Source organism: Antechinus flavipes, chromosome 2 (assembly GCF_016432865.1).
Source record: "Antechinus flavipes isolate AdamAnt ecotype Samford, QLD, Australia chromosome 2, AdamAnt_v2, whole genome shotgun sequence".
NCBI lineage: Eukaryota > Metazoa > Chordata > Mammalia > Dasyuromorphia > Dasyuridae > Antechinus > Antechinus flavipes.
In genome coordinates, this window is record NC_067399.1 from 520,204,992 (window position 1) to 520,226,473 (window position 21,482).

Genomic DNA, 21,482 nt, shown 5'->3' on the forward strand with positions numbered 1-21,482 from the left:
CCAAGCTCAAAGAAAGGTGGCTTTTGGAAGGTGTTGTATCAAATAATCTAAAATGGTTTTAAAGTAATATGGTTCAGAATACTCTTCCCTACACAGAATATAGCCAGCAATTTTCTACAGCCAAATGCATTCATTCAAGAAGGTTGACATGTACTTCACAAAAAAAAAATCACATCTTGGTAAGAAAAAAAGAAATATTCTTTAGATACAATCATCCTAATGCTATTAAGGATATTGGATGGGGCTGGACCTGTGATTTCATTCCTCAGGAAAGAAATCCCTTCTACCAACATGCAAGTCAGTTGTTGTTGTTATTATTGTTGCCTTTTCTACAACTGAGTTTTAGAGAGTTGCCAAGAACATGGAGAACGAGTTACCCAAATACACAAAGCCAGAATGTGTCAGAGGCACAACTTAAATCTGGTATTTCTAGTGTTCAAGGCCAGATCTCCATTCACTTCATCATGGTCTTACTCTGAATCAAAGGCTTAAGGAGAACAAAGTCAAGAAGGAGGGAGCCAACCAAAGGAAGAAGAGAAATGCAAGAATACTATTGGTGTGTCTGTAGTTCAAGTAAAGGCTTTCTTTGGGCTGCATCAAACCTGGAATAATTCTAAGGACCCAAGACCTGCCATTAGCTTGGCAAGCACAGAGCTGGCTGAAGGAACATTAGAAGCAATTTGCAAATAAGCATGTGTGTTCCTGGCATGTTAAGTTTAACGTAAGCCCTAGGAAAACCACAGACAGACAAATTAAACAGCTAGACTAAGTTACTACATGACTCCACTGAACACCTGAGACAACAGTTCTCCAGGGGCAGAAGTCACTACAGGATAAAAACCATTTTCATTTGGACAAGACACTTGGGGGAAAAAATGAGAGAAGACAAGTTCCAGTTAGGATGAATTCATATAAATTGTTCTGTGCTGTCCAAAGCATCTTTTAAAAAAGAAAGAAAGAAAACAGACATGGAGAGGTTCCAGAGAGATGGACAATTTAAATGACCTCAAAGAGGAAAAGTCTTATTTATTCATGAGGATAGAATTTTAAAATGTGGACTGGACTCCCCAGCCTACCTTCATCCAAGGCTGAGAAGGGGTTATACTACCCATTCCTTTTTGCCAATCTGCACCCTGCAGACTCAGATCAAAACTGACCTTATCTATAAAGCTTTTCCTGATTAACCCCAGCCCACAAGGAACTCCCTAAACTCCGGATTCCCTCTGAAATTTTCACCACACTATCTTTCACTTACAAGTATAGAATTACTCTCATTTGCCTCAAGGGTAAGAACCACATCTTCTATTCCTATTTAAATCTCCATGGTTCCTGGCATAGTGCTGGAAATGGAGAAGTTCTCAAAGGATTTATTGATTTACAGCCAATCAAACTAAAAGTCATAGAAGTTTGCAAAATGGTAGAAAATGAGGACAGGGTGAAAAGAGGCTTGGTAGAGCCCAAAATATTAAGAGATATTCCTTGAAACCCAGAAAAAGTATTTAGTACTAATAAAGGTAAGCATGATTTTATGTAACTTTTCATGGGATTTGTTCACCCTCTGGAGATGGTAAAGATTGAAAATGTAAATAGTCAGGAAGAGTTTAGATGAATTCATGGTTTTCAGAGCTTAAATTTGATTTATAGGATCTCTCAAGTGAATCTTTTTCTAATTCACAAGTATCCTTCATCTACCAATTATACTGGCTCCTTCCTTCTTCTTCTTAATGATTTATAAGAAAAATTTTATTAATAATCTAAGTAATAATGCCCATAATTTTTTTGTCTTATAAAGTAAGTCACCATAAGATTTTCAATGTGTATTTTTTTTTAAATCAGGCATCTATATAAACTTGCTACTCTTCACAGGTTCACTGGGATTTACTGGAATCTCTTTTTAATGTGAAGCCCCCTTTGTGGGAATCTTCTTATTCTCTTCTATCTTGGGGAATATAAGAGTACCACCCAGGCTACTATCTGTTTGTCTCACTTTGTGTCATGTAACTGGTTCTTCTTCAGTCTTGATGGTGTATTCAACACTACTTTTTTTTAAAAGTTCTGTTCATATCTTTTAGTTTTTATAACACCTCTATTTCCAGGTATAGTGCTAATTCGCACATACCCCTAAAGGAGTCTTCCTTGTAATAAAGAAATCAGTTAAGTAAAAGCAACCAACAGAGGAATGAATCAAGGTTGATATTCACAACATCTCTCCTACCCTTTCTCTCTGCTCACAAAGCTCCCATCTTAGCTCAGGCACCCATCACCTCTCACCTACGTTATTGCAACAGTCTCTTAATTGGCCTCCCAGCCCCAAATCTCTCACCACTGCAGTCCATTTTACACACCACTGCCAAAGTAATTTTCCTTAAGTACAGATCTGACCACGTGACTCCCCTCCTCAACCAACTCCAGTGGCTTCCTATTGCATTGAGAATAAAATATAAATCTGTTTAGTTTTTAAAGCCCTGCAGATCCTAGCTCCCACCTCTCTTCCAGCTTCTTGCATATTATTTTCTCCATACTCTGTGACCAAGCCAACTTGGCCTTCCCTTTCCTCCTCATCCATGACACTGAATCCCCTTTCTCCATACATCTATGGTCATGCATTTCCATGCAAATATTACCCATATCTTTATACTTGCTACTCTTCACAGGTTCACTGGGATTTACTGGGATCTCTTTTTAATGTGAAGCCTCCTTGACATAAGAGAACACTATCATTATCAGCTAAGAGGTGGCTCCTATCTCAGAGCTTCTTTAAATCCTTCTCTGAACATCTATTTCAATATCTTCCTTTTCCAAGTCACTCCCCTTCTCAAGGCTGTCAGTGTGACTAGAAATTACCTCATTCTTTGTACCTATATCCCCAATACCTTGCACAGTACCTGACTTATAGTAGGAGTTTAATAATTACTGATTGATAGAGTTCATGCTACTTGTATGAAGTATCACTGGTGACATGCTATAGCCTCCTTGTACCCATCACCTGCTTTTTGAGTTTTCTGTAATTTTTTATTTCTTTTCATTTCATTTCATCTAGTATAGTTTTGTTTTATTATTCCTTGAGATACCTATTTTAAGGAAAATATTGTGTTGAAAGGAGACTGACTTTTACAGCAGGTAAAAAATATGTTTACTCAGAGCATATTATAAATATTGTATACAGTGCAATATAGTAGATAGCTCTATCCTTCAGATGGGACTCTACCTCTATTTATAATTAGTAACTGATTTCTATGTTGTTCTGTGTTAAGACAGCTAAGTAGTACAGTTCATAGGGTGTTCCATGGAAATCAGAAAGACCTGAATTCAAATCCTACCTTAAGACACTTATTAGTCGTAAGACCTTGGGCAAGTCACTTATGCTAGAGTTTCCTCAACTAAAAAATGGGAATTCTAAAAGCACCAATTCACAGATTTGTTGTGAAGATCAAATTAGGGAAAAACATTTGCAGATGCTGGCAATAATCTCAATTAGAGTAATCATAAGTGGGACATTATTTATACTAAAACTTCTTCAACAACAATACAATACCAGTGGTCTTCACAAATTTATATCACTGCATATTTCTAGAATACTGTAAAAGCATCAAATAAATTATGGTCATAACCAATTAAATGTCGAAAAGAAAAGAAATAATTTCATGACATATAAAAAGTAAGCCACATGCATAATAATTTAAAATGCTCTAAGCCCTATGAAATGAACATAAATATACTGTATTAATTGATTAAATTTTTAAACATTGAATATATAAATAAATGAGACCTTTTTAAAAACTAACTAAGCAGCCACATTCACAATGCATTGAATGATATAAAATGATATTTAACTGACAACTTTGTTTTCTTCATAACATTCAGAAGGATTTCAATAATTTGACTATCACAAGTCTCTTTTAAAAAAGATGTTTAAGGAAATGAGAAGTTTTACCTTGAACATACTAAATACCCAATAAATATCTGTTGGATGAATGAAAGCCTTCTTTTATTCTTAATAAATTTCCTTACATTAGAGACACTCAAAATCATTTCTACTTATGTTCAAGTAATGCTTCGCTTAGGATCATCTTTTCTTTAAAAAAAATTCTTTCAAAAATTAAGAAGAATTGAAATTCAGGAGCAGCTAGATGGCACAATGGCTAGAACACCAGCCCTGAAGTCAGGAGGACCTGAGTTCAAATCTGATCTCAGACACTTAACACTTCCTAGCTGTGTGACCCTGGGCAAGTCACTTAAACCCGAATTGCTTCAGGAAAAAAAAAAGAAGAAGAAAAATTGAAATTCAAAGTCATCCAAACAGCAATGGAGAGGTGTATTGTAAGATGCACCAGATTACTAGAGAATCAGATGTGATGTATGGTATAAAGGGATACCATTAGAGAGATGTAAAACTGAATTTAAAAGTGGTCCAATATTGAAGGAAGAGGTCTGTATCTATTCACATATTCCCACAGGAATATCTATACAGTGTCAGCAATGGTTGGAAAACTATGTACCACCTGTTTTGATATGACTCTCAAGTAAAAAATGACTTTTACATTTTAAAATGAAGTTTTATTTTGATTAGAAATATAAAAGTCATTTTTAGCTTAAAGGCATAATGAACTTAGGGGGGCAGGAGGTTGGAAGGGCAGAATTTGGCTCTGCTGCTATAGTCTGCCAATTTCCTGCTCTACTTTGGAGCGAGGCCCTCCAATAGTGAATGGATTTAAAGGGGATTTAAGGGAAGATGATATGGATAGAATATATAAATAAGAAGGTATGAATGAAGGTGTGAATGTTGCATCCACTTAGAGGATATATCCACATCAGTGAGATCACATACTCATCAAAGAATCTAATACATTTAAAAGATTCACTCTAGACTTTGGTTGTGACAGTATAGAAAAAAGGAATCTCTTCAAACTTTCTCTTTCTATCCCAAGTAGCATCAAGGGTTATTTTTAAAAGGAAAAAAAGTCACTAAAAAGCAATCCAAGGGGTGAGTATAGTAGAGAAAAAGGGCAATTGTTGCTAGCAGTAGGAAAGAGGTAATTATGGGCTCACTATATAGCTATAAACTTTCTGTTTTTTCCCAACACCAGCTAAGAAGTAATCTTCTTTTCCCTGAGTCACTTGCCTATCACTCTGCTTTGAGAAAACTAGAAAGTGAAAATAAAGAATACCACATGATGGTGGTGTCCTTTTGGAACCAAAACTTGAGTGGTGGGACAGCAACAAAAAAAGCTGTGTCGTCTAGTACTTCCCTGCAAATCACCCCCAAAACTGTATGAATTATTCGTTGTCTTATATTCCTATGATAAAATGGAGTCTTTATTGTCTTTAAATACATTTTTATTATCATTAAATAACTTGATCTTGAATCTCAGTCTCCCAGTGGGAAAGGCTTAAAAACTTATGCCAAAAGTGTAGGGCAGGGCAGATAAAAAATTGTTCCAAGTGTATAGGAAAACAGAAAAACTGACTGTTTGAATGAGAGAAAAAATAAAGCAAGCAGATGAAAAGCCAAAAGCTAATATGGAAGTTAAGCCACATAAAGGAATTACTGTATCATTTTATATCCTATGCTATCATGTGTATAACACTCACTTGATCTTGAGCCACAGGAAGGAGATATCTGTCCAGTTGGGCAAGTACACATGTTTGGCCTTGAACAAAATCCATCTCCACAGGAATGCCGACAGATTGCTACAAATGAAGCCAATGGTTCATTAGTAAATTCATTGAAAGCAATGAAAATACAATAGAGTATAACAGAAAACAACAACCAGCCAATATTAAGTAGACCTGTGTGCTTAGCTAGCTCTACCACTTTCTAGCTACATGACCTTGAGCAAGTCCAATCTTTCTGAGCTTCCATTTCCTCAAGACTATTGGACAAGATCACTTCTAAGGTTCTCTCCAGCACAACAATTCTCGTCTCTACACTACAGCTTCTCACATAACTTCCTTACTAATGACAGAGATTCTCCAGAATAGACTGTGATAAAGATTAAGTCTATGGGTATGAGGAAATTCACCTTGTTCACCTTGTAGAAATGAATGGATTATTTTGAGCTCCCAACAGACCTTTTGGTCCTATGGATCAAATTGGACCAAAGTCCATTACTGTTTCTGTGATACAAATTAGTGCTTGTGCCTTAAATAAGTAAATTCATCATCAAAATGAGCAATACTAACTTCATCACAGGAATGATCCTGCTCATAAAACCCCAAATCAGTTTGGTAAGAAGAAATTCAGGGAAGATGAGGCTCAAATAATTGATAATAATCAATGGAAAATATATAAAAATATGAAAACTATAACTTCCACACACAGTGGAAGTTAGAATTAATGAAGATTGCATAATTATTATGTAGTAACAATTACAAGTGATTACAGAAATGCCTAAAATACTTATCTAAGCACACTAAAATAATACTATGATATTTTTCCACATCAAGGAAGCTTTATCAGCATGATACAAATTATTTTGTATATAGTTTGAGCTTACCAAATGAAAAAAATTATTTTCTTTACAGTCAAGAATTCAGGCCACTAAAAGATATTTTTTCCATTTGTAAATTCATGCCTTGCTCTAAAGATTTAATCATGTAACATCAAAGGTTTCAACTATACAAGTTCAAACTTTTTTACCTTTTTTTAGACCATGTACCCCTTGGAAAGTCTGGTAAAGCCTACTGACTCCATCTCAAAACAATGTTTTTTTTAAAAATAATTCAAGGAAATGCATTTTTAATCATAACTTAATGAAAATAAAGATGTATTTTTTTCCTATCAAAGTTCATGGATCCCCTGAAATCTGTACATGGGATCCCTTAGGGTTTTGTGGACCTTAGATTAAGAACCCCTCAACTAGATGAAGTCTTAGGTTCCTTCCATCTATAAAATTCCATGATTCATAACTATATATAGTTTATAGCTATGTAGTTATATAGGTTTCTATTTAAAATGCTATTTTTAAGAAGGAATTATGGCCAATTTGGAACTATTCCATGGCTCCTCAATCTGAAATCATTCGTCCTATTGGCATTATCCCTCATTCTTCCTACTATATTTGCTTGATTATTACTTTACTTTCACTACATTAATGTGATTTCCCTCCCTTAAGCAATATGAACAAATACATGGTTATATTGTAATGGACTTAGGTAGTGACCAGAAAAGAAAAATTCAGGAAGTCTCCTAAGCGAAGCAATAATGGTATTCCCCCCCAAAAAAAAAATTGCCTACAAGCAATTTTTACAGGCATGCAAAGCATATGCAACTAGTATGCAAATATATTCATGGATCTTCTTATTTCCTTTATGGTTCCTGGAAAAGTCTAAAAGTAAACACAAAATTAAGCTATACCTTACAGCAGATCTAAACCTAGGAAAGGAAAGAGAAAGAGACAGACAAACAGATACCAGAGACAGAAAGAGGGAGAAGGAAGGACAAATGTAGTGAGGAAAGAGAGGGAGGGAGGGAGGGAGGGAGAAAGGGAGAGAGGAAGAGAGGGGATTAGAAAGAGGGAGAAGAAAATGAAAAGAGACATAGAGGGAGACAGAGTTGGGGCTTCTCTCTGGCAGGCTGGTGAAGTCTATGATCTTCTTTTCAGAATAAACTTTTAAGTTTTTAAATGCACAAAATAAAATATATAAGGTTACAAAGGAAACTAAATACACTGTAATACTGTTATCAATATATTTTAAAAATAAGTCAATGGAATCCAAGTTAAGAACCCTTTCTAGAAGTTGGAAAATTTTAATACATTTCCTAAATTGGAGTCAAATTCTACTTATAGTAGGCTTTGCAGTCAATACATTGATGCCATACAGTTAAGTTATACTAAATACTAGAAACAATGCATACTAAAACAATAACACCTGGAAAACTTGAATGAAAATTCTGATATGAACTTACGGACAATGCACTGATTTCCACCAGGTAAGGTTTTCCATCCAGGGCAACAATAAGCATTGTAACGTGATCCACACACATTTGGTCTAAAACAAAAAACACATAAATTTCATACTTTCATTGGGGGGGGGGATTAACAAACTAAATGAGAAAATCATTTTGCTATAGGATACAGGAAACAAATTTGGAGAAATAAGTCCTGTTTTGGTAGTTTGGGATACTTTAATGATTCCTTTGGGAAGACTCTTGCAGTGATGATTAATATAAACTATGCATGCAATCTGTCAATAAAATGAAAATAAGTGAAGCAATATGAAGTATGTGAAATTATATCAGCATGTGAGGAACTCAGACAGTAGATCCATATGAACCTAATTTTTAAAATAAACTACCTATATCTATCTATCTATCTATAGGAAAGGAAACCCACTGTACTGAGGATTTCAAATATCTATTCTTTGAAGTCTGATGTATTTTTTTCTCCTATGGCCCAGCCTACCTCTAAAATGTTACAACATTCTTACTTTTACCAGAAATACAGGAATGCAAACTATGGCATTACTCAATAAAATAAAAGTCAAAACATGTAAATATTTCTTTAGCAAAGTTTGGGAAGGCAGTTGTTACAAGCTTTCAGGGAAAACTACAGAAATATGAAGTCAATATTACTTAGGAATATTTTTGCAAGCTAACAGTTCAGCCAGGTTTCTTAGGGACATAGTCCCAACTGACAACGTAGGAGAACAAAATCAAAATGTTCCCTCTAAAAGTTTATAGAAACAAGTTATTAAGATATAATTGTGTCTAAAATGAAAAAAATAAAAGTTTTAAATCGTATGTATATGTGTGCATATATATAGTTATATATACAGATAAAGATCACATACACACAATGGGGAAACATCTATTTTATTTTGCAACATTCTGAGGTCCCAAATATTGACTTTGGTTGTGAAAACTTAAGGGTTGATTTAGATGGCCAATTTTTTTTTACAATTATTTCCAGGCTGGCTTGTGGAGGCATTTATAAAACTTCTAGACAAGACAGGATTAACACTTTTAAAGTAGCTAGAGAGATGAATCCACTTTTGGTTAAAAAAAAAAAAAAGTACTACACAATTTTTTATAGTTCCTCACTAAAACAAACATTTAGCAATATGGTTGTAGGCTATGTATATAAATTCACATACCCTTCTCTGAATCATATTCCATTATACTGGGTGGATATCTCTCTTTAGTAATACAAGTTAGTCCTAACTACTCAAAATTTCTGCCAAGTCAAATATTATAGAAAATGATAAATTTCTTATGGACACAAATACAATGATTCAAACTTTTTTTTTACTCTGTAGCACTTAATAAAATGCACTGGATACAATAAATAACTGGTTGATGTGTATGAAAGGGAAGATACAGTAGACAGTTAACAAGTACTCAATCTCCATAGAGGTTTCCCTAATCTATAGAGCTAATGCAGGAGAAAATTAATCTCCTCAGCAGTAGGATATTGGGTAATATCCAGCGAGCCACAGGGCTCAACCCAAACACAATCCAAAACTGCACATTGGAATCAGTGAGGGCCACAGGAGATCAGGTAATGATGCCTAAGTAGGGGTGACGACTACAGATAATTTGGCTAGAATTGACTGTCTAATCTGCAGAAAGTAAGCAAGATTTGTTTATTCCATTGTCTTTGAATCTCAACTACACAATGCCTTAATAATCATTGTCAATTGACTATTTGTATTTGAACTGAAATAAGCTCCCATTTGATAGTCCATAAACATTTTTCCTGACACTTATTATTAACTATTGACTTATAGGACTTAATAAATTTTACTGACTGCTTAATTGATTGCAATTAACTTGGAATATACTTTGTTGGTACACAGGCTGATTTACTCCTACCAATACAAACCAATTTTACAAGACAAATCTTGAGGTACAGCCTGAAGCACGAAGAGATCCAAGGTAGGTAAGTGTAAGAGGCTGTGTTTAAACACAGAATTCTATGCAGTATATACCACTGCTTTTCCTATGGCACATAGGTTTTTTAAAAAATCTTCTTTCAAATCTACCATACTAGTACTCTATCATAGTATATTTAAATCTTTTAAGTTTTTTTTTTATAGACAATGGGCAGCTGAGTAGCACAGTGGACCTGGAATCAAAAATACACTTATTCCTGAGTTTAAATCTGGCCTCAGACACTTACTAGCTATGTGATCCTGGGCAAGTCACTTAATTCTGTGTGCCTCTGTTTCCTCATTTAGAAAACAAGTAGGATGAGCTATTGGAACCAATCCCCTATGAATTCATTGCATAAATGACTACTTTTTTTAAAAAATGATCAGAAAATAAGTAGGAAAAGAAAATGGCAAACCACTCTATTATCTTTGCCAAGGTCACAAAGAGTTGGACATAACTGAAAAACAACTGAATGACCTGGGAAAAGCATCAAGTTTTTTTTCATTCACTATATCATCAAAGTCTAAATCTGCCTTTTCTTTTTCTTCCTGGTGACTTCAAACTTATTTTGAATAATTAAATAAATTTATTTTGAATAATTAAATAAATTATTTAATAAAATAAATTGAATAATTAAATAAAAATAAAAGCAATGGGAAAAGTCAGCTCTGAATTAATAAATTTTAACATGTACAATAAGTTAAATGAAACAAACTTCAGAAAAAGCATGGTATCCATATATGTTGTCACCTTTTAATGACTTGTATATGTCCAATTCATTTTATTTCTAAATTCTCTCAGTGGTTGAGTAATAGCCTTTTTATTTGTTGTCTCCTCAATACGTTTCATTTCTGGCTATTCAATTTTAGTTCTTTAAGCTACATAATCTATTTAACTCTAACAACGTTTTAAAAATGTTATTGCTCTTAGGTCCTTATCAGTTCTAAGCCTTAATCACATATTTTGTGCTATGGCAAGTAATAGAAAGATGCAAGATTTTCCCTTCTGCAAAAATTCAGTATAATGCAACTTATTGAAACAAGTTGGGTGGTATTGGTAGTACTTATCCAGAAAAATGATTACAATTATCAAAAATAAACTCATTGTCTATTTTATTGGAAATATCAAAACTCATAAAATGCTGACAGAAGCATTAGATTTTTTTCCCTTATGAAAGACCACATTCTGTGGCCAGGAATGCATATCTTACATTTACAAAAAGGAAATAAATACCTGCTTGGCCAAAAACAGTCTTCATCATCATGGGAGTTTATACTACAAGGGCATACATGTATATAGGTTGTATATAAAAATCCAGATCTAGATTTTTTTCTATGATTCTATCATCCATTTCATGTAAATTTATATCTTCTCTGCCCTTCTCTTCTTAGCCACTTAAACTAAAGAGTACACTAAGTCAAAGAGCTCTAATAAGATACAATTTGTTATAATTAAAAGGCATGAGAGCCCAAACTTAAGAAAAAGTATGTTTTCAAGGAGGCCTCGTGTTACCTCACCTAATCCTGTTTTCTCTGTAATGGTAAAAGTGAAAAATGATAGGTCACAGAATGCCTAAATCTGGACTAAAAGAAATTCTAATTATATTTTCACCTGAACCATTAGATTAGCTATGGGGGAGGGGAGAAGATGGAAAATGTGTTTCTACTTCATCTCACCACTTTAACTTGTAAAAATATAACTAAAGTAATCATCTACAATTTCTTTTACCCGTTACTTATAATACTGTGCTTTGCAACAACTCCAACTCTAATCATCCAGGGAGATGGGTCAACCTCAGCAGGCTTGGGGTTTGGATTGAGTTCACACACAGCACTCCAAGATGGGACTGACTGCCTAAAATGTATTTGAATTGACCAAACAGCTGAGGTCTACAAAATCAGAACAGAACTCTGCGAAAATGGAACATTTTATCATATGTTCTGCTTATAGCCCAAGATAATGAAGTCTGGGGACTAGAGCACTTCAATATGTGAACTTCATCACTGGAATAGCAGTACCTTGGGACTGAAATCAAATGCTACTAAATGTGGCAAGCAAGAACCTATGCTCAATTTTAAAGCAAGAACTTAGATATTTCATTTTTATGGCTGCAAAATTCTACATACTTAAATAATGGATGAAAATGAGAAGAATCCACCCACACATTCAGTCCAGGGCTTGATAAGTTATGCTCACTCATGATGTAAGACAAACTCATTCCAAATTTACATATCTTTATAACCCAAGTGAAGAGCTAGTATAACATAAATGGACACAGACAACTTCAGAATAACAAAGATCTGGTGGAAGTCCAGCCTCTGATACATACTTAGCTGAGTGACCCTGGACCTACTTTCCTATCATCTTTTCAACCACTTCAGCCTTGCCCTGAGAATTAGAAACTATCCTCTGGAAGTTTTAATCCTTATCTTCCAAACTTTTGCACTAAAGCCCTACTATTGTCTAACTCATTTGGCTCACTATTTCTGGCATGTCAAAACATCCTATACTTCAATGCCTATTCCCCTACCACCTTCTAATCAGGCTCCCCAAATTTCAGTCTTGTGGTCACACATGTACCTTTCTACTTTCTATCAAATTTTCTCTACCATTCTTTCTGAAAGGAGAATCACTCTACTTCTCTGTGGCTCCTACCTTTTTCAATAAAAAAAAAAAAAACATTGGTTGAATGGTACAAAAATTTTGGGGGTCTCACATGATAATGACCTTATAATATGTATCTATTACATTGGAAAAAATAATGAAAAAAATTACTATTAATTCAGTAACACTTTAAATGAATTTGTACATAATCATAAAAGCAAAACAACACATTCCATTTTTTTAAAAAGCTAGAAGAGCATTTTTTCCTATTAAATATGAAGATAACATCAATAATATAAAGCTATTGACAAAAAATCCATTATTCAACACTACATATTTTGTCAGGGAAAATTAAGACCAAAATGACAATGTTCAGAGCACAAATAGATTCACACACTCCTTAATTAACTCTCCACGCCATCAGAAATACAAGGCCTAAAGATTATAATGAACTACTAACCTACACACATGAAAGTTGGGCTATTTAAACTATGAAAATTTCTTTAATCTTTGTTACTCTCTGTTAAATTCCTTCCCTAAATTTTTAATACCTCTTCATGATGTGGAGATGACTCTGGGGTTACAGAAGGGCAGGACAATATATTAAAAATCAAGCAAGTACATTTTATAAATGTTTGGTTATTAATTGACTCTCTCTTGAGCTCCAATTCTGTATCTCTTTCTGCGTCTCAGGATAACCCACCAATACTTTAAAACACATATTAAAAATGAAACTTCCCTTCCAAATCTGTCCTACTGCCAAAATTTCTATCTCTAATATGACCAATAATTGCTCTCAGTCACTCAAAATTGAAATCTCAGTTTTGTCTTTAAATTTCTCTTCTTTCTTCCCTCAAACTTATATTCAATATACAGAATTCTCTTGGTTAGGAAAAAAAAATCTTCCTTGGCTGCCTATGATAAGATAAAAGATCACATTCTCAGTCTAGTATTTAAAGTCCTCACCTATATAATTCTAATTTACCTTTCCAGCTTTCATATTTTTGATCTCTACATAACTTCTTAACAAATTGATTGTTCTCAACATTGCATGTCTCCTACCTCTAAGCTTTCATTTCCTATATTTGAAAAGAACATGCTATTCATCTCCATCTATTGTCATCTTACTTTAAAGACCCAGTTCAAGGATTACTGCCTCAGGGAAACCTTTCCTGATTCCAACAGCTAAATGTAATAATTCTTTCCTCATATTTTCTTAAAATACCTCCCTCGACTTTTCCTTTGCAATCCTATCTCATTGAATATACTTGGATCATACTTAATTTTGTGGGTCTATAATCCTTTATTAAATTTGATGTTTGTTGAGGGTAGGAACTATGTAGGTCTCCAATTCCTTGCACATATGAACATACTTAATAAATGTTTATTGAATTGAATTTTGCCTTTCTGTCATCTGGGAGAATCTATGTGATGCTGTCATAGAGAAGAATGGTGCTGAGAATTGAAGTGATCTCCAACTTTAAATTTATGACACTCTGACTTTATAAAAATAATCTCAAAAAATGCTGTGAAATTTTTTTTGGCTGAGAACTTCCCACAGTTAATTTCATGAAAATCTGTACTGCAGATTTCCAAAGGACTGAGAAAATTAAAAAAAATAATAATTTAAAATGCAAAAAAGGTAAATTGGGGTCCTGGTGGAGCCATGAATTACAGTAAGAGACAACACTAATTAGAAATGACAATGCAAAAACAAGGGAGCTGAGAGGGAAGAAAGGGCCAGATTCCCATTAACCTGAAAGCTACCTACTGAACAACAGAAAGATGACTGAGCTGATGGGCAAGCAGCAGTAGTAGTATTGGGACAAGCTGGAGGCTTGAGAGCTAGCCAAAAAGAGGTGGTCACAGAGTCTCATAATTAGTGTCTAACATCCACTATTATGAATGGAAATAATTTCAATGAAACATCCTGAAAAAAAAATTAACTCTCCTTAAATGATTCTGGTCTATGGAGCTGAAATTAAAAGAAAAACAAAAACTCAAATTTATATAGTGACTAGTAATTTAAATAGTAAAACAGGTTTTAAATTATCTTATTTCGATCCTCTCAATAACCCTTTGAATAGACAGCATAAATATTTTACAGAACAGTAAATAAGGATTAAGTCACTTGTCCAGGAATATCTACTAAGAACACTACTATACCACTCTACCTGAGTTCAATATACAAGTCCTTAACAATATTTATTTCTTTGTTCCATTCATTCCTGGACCAAGTTAGAATCTCCCTTGTAAAATATTATTCCCATCCTTCCCCTATTACCTATTAGATGAAAGACAATGCTCAGTGCTGCTAAGAAATCCCAACGTAAGGTCTTTATTCATAGGAGAGAATGACCTTTAAAGTCCCTAGTAATTTCATGACAGAAAAAGAGAAGCCTTTGGAGAAAGACTTGGGCTCTGAATAACCCGGAACACAGACAACAATCATGACCCTGGCTCCACATCTCCAGCACAGGAAAGCAGAAAGTTACCAAGTTACCAACTTATTCAAACTGTATTCCAAATTTTTGTTTTTAAATTGGTTGTTTGGAACTCAGAAGCATTTCCCCATAGGGACAATGTTATATGTAAGTGATTGTTAGTTTCTCAAGCCAATCAAACAGTACTGTTTCAACTATCATTTAAATAGACTCTCAATCGGTTAAATAGACTTTGTGGGCTGGTCTGGGAATCTAACTACCACTTATAAAATACCTTCTATGAAGAAATGCATTCCACCACATGCAACCAGAAGGGAATTTGTCAGTACCAAGAACATATAGCCATCTCTCCCATATCCGCACTCTGGCCACAGTGGTCCAGCATGTGGCAAGTAAGGAATCACAACTTCTCAAAGATACTTAAAAGGAGTGAGGAAGCTTATCCTCGGAATAAATTATCCAAACAGTTTAGGAAGACAAGTTTATGGAAGACACCGTTGTTGTTACTGGGGCATATATGTTCTAATACTCCATAAAGGGACTTTTCAGGAAAGCAAGGCATATATTTCAGGATCACCCACACTGCTTTTCCATTCCAGGTTCCCTTTCAATCAAAGATCAAGTCTAGAGCTCAGATGGCTCCTTCAGGATTTCTTGAGTAATACTACTTCAGGTAAAGAGGCAAGGCTGGTTCTTGGCCCAATCTTTTAGCAGTCATTATGGTATCCAAATTATTCAGGCATTTCTGGTCCCTTGGGGCTAAATAATTCTCTTTCCCTCTACATGCTTTTTTCTAGAAGAGGGTGTCACTTAGACTTGGGTAATCATAAACTGAGTCAGGAGCAAGCCAAGACAAGGAAAAAATGATGACAATATCTCAACAGGGATTTCAAAATCATTTTAAAGCACTAAATATTTTTTTATAAACATCTTTAAGACAATTCGAATTCTTCTGATTTTTAAAGATGTTAAGAAAATGAAGAAGGTAAGTTAAGAAGTCAATGAAGGCAAAGTTTAGAAAATTAGATTCTACTGGACTATAAGCTTCTTGAAGACAGAGGTTTTTCTATCATCATAAATTAGTTATGCATTAAATAATTAAATACAGAATAATTAGGAATTAGATTAATTCATTATGTATTGAAGAAAAGTTGATACTCAACAAAAAGTGCTCATATAGAATGAGAATGACTCCCCCATATAATTCTGAATAATAAAATTTTAAACTGGAAGGGGCTTTTAAGCATCATTTTAATCCAATCCTTTCATTTTACAGGATAGGAAACAGCAATAGGGTCCTAGATGCCAACTCAACTTTTGATACGTGCCCCTATAGGACACAATAATCAGAAAATCAAGGCTCAAAAGGAAGCTCAAAATATACTATTAAGTTTGAAGTTTCTGCAAAATACCAAGAAGTTAGTGAAAGGTATTTGGTTTTTGAGATTATTGCATAGCAACTAAAGACTCATATTATTCCAAACACATTAATTTTATCAGTTTGCAGTTTGTTAAAACAATACTTAGGAAAAGGACTGAAAAAACAAATGAAAATTCCATTTAAGATGTACACATAAATACATTAGAAAAGAGACAAAATATTAGGGAAATGGTAGTGGAAACTGGCATTAATGAATTGTAACAGATAAATCAACAAGGGATAATGTGAGGGTCAAAGAATTGATTACTAGTTTATATTCACTTCATTCGCAGAAACAAAAATCAAGGATCATTTTTGTCCTGCAAAGAATTTTCTGGAACCACATGGGAAAGAATTTTAAAAATCTGAATAATTAGATGAAAACCATGACTTTAATCCTGGAAAAAAAAATGTGTTGGGAGTTTTTACACAAATGAGACCCTTATAATAACACAGAAAATGAAAATCATTTTTGGCATTAAAAAAACAACCAAATGACTACACTGTATTATATTGCTTATTTCTTACATGTTACAGAATATGAAAGCAACTATATAGCTGATCTTGATGAAGAGAAGCAGCTAGCATGAGAGATTAGTCATTCAGTAAACCTCAAAGTCTTACCTTGTGGAAGTGAGATGCCACAAACTCTTCTCTGCCAAGAACCCTCTCAATGTTTCCTAGAATTCCCACTCCTGCCCCAAGAGAACTAGTAAAATGGTAGAAATGGAACCTCAATTGCATGTCTGCCCTTTACAGATCCTGATTCTTCAGGAAAATAAAAATAGTCCTTCCTCATAAAATGTTTGGAGAACTCTTATTTAAGCTAAAATTTGTCTTAGACAATTAAAAAAATAAAAAAAGATCATCTCAAATATTCAAGAAACTCACCAGAGTGTCAACTTTTAAAACTGACTCTTGGATAAAAGAGATTGTTATTTATCCAGAAGATACATTTTATCCTTTCTGTATGATTCAAGAAGTTAAATGTTGGGAATCTGTGCTTGGCCCTGTGCTATTTAACATTTATATCGGTATATACCTCAACAATGATACTGTTTGAGGATGTATTCTGATGGAAGTGGATCTCTTCGATAAAGAGAGTTAATTCAGATCAAAGATGGACAGAAGCAGCTACACCCAAAGAAAGAACACTGGGAAATGAATATAAACTGCTTTCATTTTTGTTTTTCTTCCCGGGTTATTTCTACCTTCTGAATTCAATTCTCCCTGTGCAACAAGAAAACTGTTCAGTTCTGCACACATATATTATATCTAGGATATACTGTAACTTATTCAACATGTAAAGGACTGCTTGCCATCTGGGGGAGGGGGTGGATGGAGGGAGGGGGAAAATCGGAACAGAAGTGAATGCAAGGGATAATACTGTAATAAAAAATTACCCTGGCATGCGTTCTATCAATAAAAAGTTATTTTAAAAAATTTATATCGGTAAATGGAATAACCGACTGGCATGCTAATCAAATTTGCAGACAACACAAAGCTGGAAGGTATGTATCACTAGCACATTCAACAATATATTACACTAAAGATCTGACCTTGACAGGCTATAACGTTGGTTCTAAAACTTTCTGATCACAGGAACCCTATTTATGCTCTTAAAAATTATTAAGGATTCCTCTCAAAGGTGAGGGTTTTTATGTAGGCAATATCTATTGACATTTATCAAATTAGATATTAATACATCTTAGTTTCATTATGAAAATAGTTTTGAATTGAACCACCTTGAAAGGGTCTCAGAGACCCTCAGGAGTCCTCAGACCATACTTTGAGAACCACTCGACTGACTAAAGAACTGGGTTGACTCTAATAAGCTGAACTTTAATAAGGATAAATATAAAAAGGGTCACCAAGAAAATATCTTGATGATCGGAAAAGACCAGGTTCTAGTCATATAATGGGATTAAAGGATTTAAAAAATGGACAGTCTGAGTACCATAGTGGAACACAGAGAAAGCAAAAGAGATCTCCTGTACATTGGGCATATCTTTTATGGAGAACAAAAAATGTGCTAATTGGTGGGAAGAGCATATAATCTGTACTACTAGAGACAATGTACACAGCAATGAGATCACAAATTAATTAATGAACTTAAGAACATTTTTGCTGCAAGGCTACAATTAAAAAATTCTTATATTATCATATATTTCTGGTCATATAGTAATTCATAGATGAATTTTGTCCATAGAAAGGAAAGTTGTCAGAATCTAGATCATTTGATAGGATAACTAAAGCAAATAACTATAACTTACTGGAGGAAAGGCAGCATGGTATCTATAAGTAAAAATCATGCCTGACTAATCCTGGAGAATTTTTTGAGGTGAGTAAATAAATGCGTGGAGAAAGAGGGAAACTATATTATTTAGACCTTGAAAAAAACACTGGCAAGGTTCCATACCAAAGGCTATTTAAGTAAAGTTAAGTTAAAAATGGGATTAATTTCTGTCAGACAAGGAGCTGGCTGGGAGACAGGAAACAAAGGAAAGGGATAAATGGACATTTCTCTGGATAGAGAAATAGAATGGATAAGGTTTCCCAGGGATCAGTGCTGTGACTATTCTCATTCAACATCTGTATAAATCATCTGAAACAAGGAGTGTACAGTGAAATATACAGGATTGCTAATGGTAATAAGCTCCAAATAACTACCTTCTAGGATGATAGAAATAATCTACAGGAAAATCACACCAAGTTGTACAAGTAAACAGAAAAGTCAATGGCATACTTAAACAAAGACAAGTAGAAGAGTAATAAACATGAGGAATAACAGTAGAAAGTATTCCTAAAAGGAAGGTACCTGGGCTATTATTTGTAACTAAGAAAAGTAATGTAGAATCATTTTAGTTACCCTGAAAATCATCCAAATTTGCTGCTATCCCTTCCCCCCCGCCGCCAAAGGACAATAAAACACATTAATTGTCATATTAGAGAGCCACCCAGATATATCAAATTATGGTACATCCAAAACTAGAGATTTTTATTCATTCCACTTACTATTATACTAAGTACCTTAGTGACACAAAGATGAACAAAATCTAGTACCTGTTCTGAAAGAGGCCAAAGAGGTATTTTAATAGAGAATATAAGATTCACATAAAAATGTCTAAAACACAAAGTAAATTGTTCTGATCATGTAACAAAAACTGCAAATAAAGCTCAGAAATGGGAGATCATCTTCAACTAGCAAGATGAAAGTAAGCTCCATGAATGAGGGGGTGTTAGATAAGTATTCTAGAAGCTAGAAAAAGAGTACAGAATATTCTAAGTGAAAGAAACCACACAAGCAAAGGAATGGAGGCAAGAAATCACAGGAAGTATCCCCAGAATGGTATGTGGTCTTTAAAAAGTAAAACTGTAGTTGCTTTTGTTCATGTGCCTAAAACATAAGTTCTGGTGGACCTAGAAAAGATTCCATGATGGACCACCACAAACTGGTGAAAGTTTTATTCTCTAAGTATGGACAAAAATGAGATTTAAGTCTAAAAAGATCAAAATGGAGAACAGGAAAGTTTATAGAATTCTAATAAAATTGAAGTTAAACATATGAAGAAGAGAGATAGGACTTCACATATTATTTCATTTAATTCTAAAACCAACTCTGTGAGGATATTGGTTAGATATGATTACCATTATTTGACATAAAAGGAAACTATGACCAGAAACTTAAGAGATTTTTTCCTATATCAATGAAATTAACTACTCTGAAGAAATCAAGTTGTTCAAGCCTTCTACCTCTTAATTCTATGAACTGTCCATACAAAGACTCTCAGTGGACAAAAACTATATAGTGTTTTAAATGGGACAAAAAAGCTAGGAAGAACTATAACATGAAGGAACTTAAGAATGTTGCTTGAATAAAGAAATAAGACAAATTGTATATGGTAAGCATCTAAATAAGCAGCAAGGTACAAACATCCCAAAACCATGAAGATGTCCAAAGTCAATGCCCTGATTGAAGGAACAGCAAGAAAGCAAATACCATTGAATTGCAGAGTGTGCAGAGGTTGGGGTAGGGCAGAGGGTGTCCACTAAGAGGCAGTGACACTCTAAAACAAAGATGACTCAAAAATCACTTATAGGTGGCTTTGTAATGTGTTTTTATAGTTGTATTTTAATATGGGTGTGTCTCATGTTCTTGGAATTAACTTCCAAACTAAAAAAAAAAAAAAATCTGTCCTAGAGTATTTAGACATTTTGCCTAAAAGCAGAAGAATGGTCTAAATGATCTCTTGAGGTTTTCTTCCAATGGTCATATGGCCCACTTGGGGTCCAATCTAGAATGCTGGTCATTTCCCAAGGGATCTTTTAAGCTTTATTGTTTTCTAACATTTTCCATAAGCTATTTTTTTTTATTAAATGATGCAAGGTTCACCCTTTGAATACCTCCCCTGCCCTAAGGATGTTTTGACAGTGTTTGTGTTTTAAGTTGTAATTAAACAGATTAAGCATTTTTGTCAACAGTAAAACTCCAATAAAGCAAATACTTCAAGTAGGATAGGTGCTGTCAAAAATGAAAAGAAAAAAATACATATATTTCCTAGCACAGGTTGAAAACTGACAGGTTTAAAAATCTCTGCAAAGATTTCTGATTATGAAGCCTCTGCTCTGAAGAATTACTGTCATATGTAGCTTCATCATCATTTTCAGATATATAAGCATATAAACCAAAATCTTTTATTAGATCATAAAGTATAGTAAAAAGATTTTCCAAGTGATCTTGGAATCAGAACATTTAGGTTCAAATTCCCATTCCATCACTGATTAAGCATGTCGCCTGTCTTTCCTGTCAAGCCACTATCTCTAAGACTTAATTTCTGCTTCAATAAAATGAGATGCTTAGGCGAAATCATTTCAATTGTGGGCCAAAAATTCAATGATGTCTTTACCTATCTAAAACTAACACAAAAGCATCTGAAAGAAAAAAATTTGCACTAGGGTAATTTAGTGTTATAATTCCCTATGAAGAATGAGTAAGAACTACCTGTAGCTTTCTGTATTTTTTAAATAAAGATGCAAAAAACTACTATTTGTTTAAATAAATATTAACATCTAAAAAAAAGAAGCAAGACAAAAATGAAAATTGGATTTAGTATCAGTCAGAAGATGCAGAGCCAGGGGG

At 34.1% G+C, this 21,482-nt stretch overlaps 1 protein-coding gene across 1 annotated transcript in view; it reads right to left on the reverse strand.

The window, feature by feature from the left end:
• Window positions 1-21,482, reverse strand: part of FBN1 (fibrillin 1) — a 274,426-nt gene that overhangs the window by 230,388 nt on the left and 22,556 nt on the right. Inside the window, exons 2-3 of the mRNA XM_051980617.1 lie at window positions 7,910-7,992; window positions 5,593-5,691 (exon numbers count right to left, since the gene is read on the reverse strand). Coding sequence (XP_051836577.1) covers window positions 5,593-5,691; window positions 7,910-7,992 — 182 coding nt within the window. The remainder of the gene's footprint in view (window positions 1-5,592; window positions 5,692-7,909; window positions 7,993-21,482) is intronic.